This window comes from Cibotium barometz, chromosome 44 (genome assembly GCF_041138505.1).
Source record: "Cibotium barometz isolate CiBa-2024 chromosome 44, ASM4113850v1, whole genome shotgun sequence".
Classification (NCBI taxonomy): Eukaryota; Viridiplantae; Streptophyta; class Polypodiopsida; order Cyatheales; family Cibotiaceae; genus Cibotium; species Cibotium barometz.
This window is the reverse complement of record NC_141089.1, coordinates 16,297,470-16,303,164: the sequence shown is the minus strand read 5'-3', so window position 1 is coordinate 16,303,164 and position 5,695 is coordinate 16,297,470. Positions and strand designations below refer to the sequence as shown.

General features: G+C 42.9%; 1 protein-coding gene across 1 annotated transcript; it reads left to right on the top strand.

Moving 5' to 3' along the window:
* The first annotated feature begins 1,095 nt into the window (after window positions 1-1,095).
* On the top strand, window positions 1,096-5,466 carry LOC147613004 (65-kDa microtubule-associated protein 1-like). Its single transcript, XM_086782306.1, has 11 exons — window positions 1,096-1,638; window positions 1,735-1,938; window positions 2,698-2,958; window positions 3,039-3,254; window positions 3,433-3,588; window positions 3,690-3,849; window positions 3,942-4,093; window positions 4,266-4,353; window positions 4,448-4,521; window positions 4,635-4,709; window positions 4,858-5,466. The coding sequence occupies exons 1-11, from the start codon at window positions 1,579-1,581 to the stop codon at window positions 5,167-5,169; spliced, it is 1,758 nt and encodes a 585-aa protein (XP_086638432.1). The 5' UTR covers window positions 1,096-1,578; the 3' UTR covers window positions 5,170-5,466.
* The last annotated feature ends 229 nt before the right edge of the window (window positions 5,467-5,695 follow it).

Below are 5,695 nucleotides of genomic sequence, written 5' to 3'. Positions count from 1 at the left end.
ACGTAGCTTTTAATAAAATACAAATATAAATTAAAAAATATATGTATATGTGTGTGTTTTTATTTATATTTATACATTTACACACACACACACACACACACACACACACACACATGTATGTATGTATATACATATATATGTGTGTGTGTACATCTGCATCTATGTGTGTGTGCTTGGAAGAGAGTGAGATGGGGCAGGCTTGGAAAGAGATAGGTGTAAAGAGCGAGAGGGTGAAAAGAGAGAGAAAGAGAGCGAGAGATAGAGAATAAAAAGTAGCTTTTAATAAAATATAAATCAAATAAAAAATATATATGTATATGTGTGTGTGTTATTTACATTTATACATTTATACATACATATATATGTATGTATGTATGTATATACATATATAAGTATATGTATACATGTATGTATGTATATATGTATATGTATACACACATATATATACATATATACGTGTGTATGTGTTATGTGTGTGTATAGTATATCTATCTATATATTTAAAAGTGAGCACATCTTACCACCCATCGCCACACATTAAAATTTAATCAAAATTAATTAAAATTATGTATGTGTTTATATTTTTAAATATGCGTATATATGTATGTGTCTATGTATCTAAAACATAATATTGTATACACTAACATGTAGTACTAATATTTACATGTGTGTATGTGTGTGTGTGTGTGAGAGAGAGAGAGAGAGAGAACTTGTGTGTGGGAGAGTGTAAGAAGAGAGGGGGAGTGTATGCATGCGTGTGTACGTGAGAGAGAGAGAGAGAGAGAGAGAGTGCGAGTGTGTACATGTAAGTGTGTGTGAGAGAGAGAGAGTTTCAACATTTGAGAGTGTGCGCGTGAGAGAGGGAGGGAGAGGGTCATGTGCATATGTGTATGTGGGTGAGAGAGAGAGAGAGATGGGGGGGGGGGGGGGGCAAAGAGAGAGAGATGGGTGTAGAGAGGAACCCGTTCTTCTTTAAACCTTGGTTGTGGCAGCAACGCGCAGGTCCAATAGTAATTTTTTTCAATTTCTACGTTCTGGTAGATGTGTCCTTTTACTGTTAATTTTTTCAAAAATTAAAAGTTTGTGCCAGCGCTCCTTTTTGAAATTTCAGGTTTGTTTTGAATCTCTCTCAAGTCTCGACAACTCCCCGTTGTCTCATGCTCTCCATAGCCACTGTAAACATGCGGTAAACAGGCTTTCTGAACGTACTCGGAACTCAGAGACGGGGAGATCAACAGCTGGAGAGCAAAACCTACAAACCATGATTTCCTGGAGATCGGAGAAAATTAGGGTTTTTGACGAACCGGAGAGATTAGGGTTTGCTGAAGGAAAACAGAGAGGAAGGTGAAGCCTAAGGCTTTCTGAGAACAGGATAAGCCTACGGCATCTCACCATTTCCAGCTATGGAGACCTCGGTCTCCCTCCCGCCTCTCCACGATCTCGTTTCCCCTCTCATCGAATTTCCACAGAAAGCCATACTGTATCTCTTCTACCTTCTTGTTTCTGTGAAATCTCTACAGACAAAGGGGTAATCAAAGGCTTGTCTTTGGCTCTAACGGCAGAACTCTTGAAGAATCCATGGCTTTGACAGAGACCCCAGCTGATACTACCTGCGGTTCCTTACTCCGAGAGTTGCAGGTGCGTTGTGGTTTCGCTTATCCCATGCCATTACAGAAAGGTCTTATTTTCCAGCCTGATTTTGGCTCTGTGATGGTTTGGTTTTTCCCTTCACAGCACATTTGGGATGAGGTTGGGGAGAGCGACAGCGAGAGAGACAAGATGCTGCTTCAGCTCGAGCAGGAGTGCCTGGAGGTGTACAGGCGAAAGGTCGATCAAGCAAGCCATGCAAGGGCTCGCCTGCACCAGGCCATCGCCGATGCAGAAGCAGAGATTTCCTCGTTGATCTCGGCCCTAGGAGATCGAGCTCTTGCTGGAAAGGTTAGAACTTGCAATAACTTTTACAACCTTCAGCCAGCGCTTGATGGAGAAGAGCTACGGTTTGGTTGCTTTGATGTTAAGGGACAGCAATGGCTTTGTTTCTTAAATGTACGACAGCTACGGTTTGTTTCTGTGTTGTTTGGTTAGCTAGGATTTTGTGGCTTCGTGTAGGAAAGTTAGAATTCACGGAGCTAGGGCTTTGCTACTTTTCTGTAGTACGCAAGCTAGGCTGTGGTGCATTTGGTGCTTGTTTTGAAGCTTTCTATGTGAGGAGAGCTGGGTTAAGCCAGCGTTTTGCAGCTTCAGGTGGGTGAGGTAGAGTTTTGTGGCCTTTCAGTGTTAGGGAAGCTAGGATTTACTGCCTTTTATGCTAGCATTTTGCAACTGTGATGCTAATGTTTTTGAGGTTGCGGCCAGGTTTGTTGCTTTCATGCTATACAAGCTAGGGTTTTGGTGATTTGGACAGCAATGAGTTTGCTTCCTTAGAGTAAGACAACTTGTCATACCTTTTTTGTATCCCGCAATCTAGACTTTGGTGCCTTTGCTAAAATCTATTAGCTTCCATGGTTTGAAGCTTTGACGTGAGGAGAGCTAGGGAGCGAGGCTACATGTAGGTGAGATAGGATTTTTTGCTCTATGGGAGCTAGGAGAATTTTGCAGCTTTGATGAGAGCAGATTATGCCAGACAAGCTAGGTTTTTGTTTCTTTTATGTGTGGCTTTGCTATGTTAAGGAAGCCAGGGTTTTTGGTGGCTTGCAGAGCCAGAAGCAAGGTGCTGCCACTTTGAAGGAGCAGCTGCTTGCTGTTCACCCCCAATTAGAACACCTGCGAAAAAAGAAGGGAGAACGCCTGAAGCACTTTGCGGATGTGAAGGGACAGATCCAGAACATATTGATTGAAATTGCAGGCTCTTCTCAGCTAGGAGATGCTGCTGTATTGACAATGGCTATGGAACAGGACTTGTCTTTGGGAAGACTGGAAGAGTATCACACTCACTTGCAAGCCCTTCAGAAAGAAAAGGTATCTCAAAATACATTGGCATTGTGGACAGCATGATTTCAATGTGATGGAATTGATTTACTTGCAATGCTTAACTGCAGGAAGAGCGGCTAGAGAGAGTAACCGGTTATATGGGCGTGATCCATGACCTCTGCTCTGTCCTATGTATGGATTCCATGAAGATCGTGGCAGATGTTCATCCAAGCTTAGTTAAAGCTTCAGATGGTCTTTCTAAGAGCATTAGTGATGAGACTCTTGATGGGTTGAAGTTGACTGTTCGGTCTCTGCAGCAAGAAAGAAAGAAGCGTCTACGTAAGGTAGGGAAGCAACCATGTGAAGTCTTGTTCTTTGATGGATTAAGTTAAACAGATACTAGGCTACTTCTGGATGGACCTACATGATCTCCGGTACTTTAGAAGGCACCAGCACCTAAAATGGGCAATAATGGTGCCACTAAATTCAATACAATGACTGCTACAACACTTGTGCTCACAGTTCCAAGACTTGGGTGCTTCTTTGGTTGAGCTTTGGAACCTAATGGATACCCCTCAAGAAGAGCGACATCAATTTCGACACATCAGGAGTATCATTGGGGCCAAGGAGAGTGAAGTCTCTGTTCCAGGAGTCCTTTCTCTTGATAGGATGCATCAGGTACAGTACCTGACGCACTCTATTTTGGCAAATTGCCATGGTATGTTTCTCCTTGTTTTGAAGCTCCCATTTGCCTTCTCTAATTGTTACCCCAAATGCAGGCCGAAGATGAAGTACAGAGACTAGATATACTCAAAGCCAGTAAAATGAATGAACTTGTTATGAAGCAGCAAGCAGAGCTAGACGATATTTACATGGAAGCCCACATGGAGCCAGACCCAGATGCATCCCATGAAAAAATTATGGCTATTATTGACTCTGGTTTGTGCCTTGCTACATCATTTTTTGGCTACAAAAATGCTATATTATTTGCAAGAATCGGTACTGAGTTCTGTCTGCTACTCATTTTGCAGGGCTGTTTGATGCTTCCGAGCTTTTGGCAAGAATGGATGAGAAGATAGCTGCTGCTAAACAGGAGGCTCTCAGCAGAAAAGAAATCATTGAGAAAATAGAGAAATGGATATCAGCCTGTGAGGACGAAAGCTGGTTGGAAGATTATAACAGGGTAGAGTAACCTTATGCTTTTGCACCTCTAGGAAAATTTGTATGCTTTTTGATGATGCACATGTGTAGTTAAAGAACATGCTGATACCTTAAGCTGGACTTTATCTCAGCAAACATGCAATCACTATAAAGCAATCTACGGATTCTTGACTCATTATGTCTGTATATCTCAGGATGAGAACAGGTATAATGCCAGCCGGGGTGCACATATCAACTTGAAGCGTGCGGAGAAGGCTCGGATAACCATCCAGAAGCTACCGGGCAATTGCTATTCTCTTGACTTGTTTAATGTTTGATGCTTTCAACGTGTGTCTACCATGCAGAATTGCTTAAACTTGCTGTCACATTGTTGCAGCTCTAGTTGAGGCTTTGATGGCAAAAACCACAGCATGGGAAGAGGAGCATGGCATGCCTTTTCTCTATGATGGGGTGAGAATGACAGTGCATTACTCTACCCTTCAGTATACCTTACCAAGTGCATTACTCTACTGCAGTATACCTAACCAACGTTCATGGTTGATGTCTGTTGTGTGATAATGTAGATGCGCTTGCTAGATATTCTAGATGAGCACAATTTACTGAGGGAAGAGAAGGAGCAGGAGAGGAAAAGGATGAGGGTATGTGTGTTTCCACATTAATCTCTAAAGCATTTGTCCATCTTTCAGTGGTAATATGAAGGAAGCTCGTGCAATTGTCACTTGAGACATAGAAATCTTGTGCAATTGTCATCCGTGACACAAAGGGTTACGTGTGTTTTGGTTACAGGATCAGAAAAGGTTGCAAGAGCAACTAGCCACCGAGCAGGAGACTTTGTTTGGATCAAAGCCAAGTCCTCACAAAACCCTGAGTGCCAAAAAGGGTCTGAGCCTTCGATCCAATGGCAATACACTGAATAGGCGTCTTTCCCTGGGTGGAGTATTGCTGCAAACAGGGAATGCAGAGGCACCAAGGAAGAATGGTATCACTCCTGTGCGTGCAGGAAAAGATGGCAAGATTAGATCCTCTGCCCCTGTACACTATGTTGCCTTCCCAAAGGAGGAAGATGAAGTATCCTTGGCGGGAGTCTACAGCTCATGACCCGTGATAGCATGAGTCAAGGGCTCATAATCCATGATGATGGCCTTTACAACCGTGGTTGTGCAGGGCCCACATGTTTTCGAGAGGCCAGTACACTGGTTGATGTATTACTTCTGCAATGATCAAAATGGATGCTCCCATGTCCACCCAGCACCTTTTCCTTAGCCCTTGATGATGAACTTGTTTTTCTGAGTCTCATCACTTCTTTCATGGGAGAATCTGGGCTCTAATTGCTTTTGGTCTACCTTGAAGCTTCTGGCATAGGCCTTCATATAACTGTGTGCACATCGACTTGATTATTCTTTGGCCTGCTTTAGGAGATAGCTGTGTGCACATCGGCTTGATTATACTTTTGGCCTGCTGTAGGACATAGCTCTGCAGATCGGCTTGATTATACTTTTGGCCTGCTGTAGGACATAGCTGTGTGCAAATTGGCTTGATTTTACTGTATTCCGATGGCAGCTTCTGAAGGACTTTGTGAAGGAAAGCTTCGGAAAGTCGCATATTCCAGCAGGTTTCCTACCGT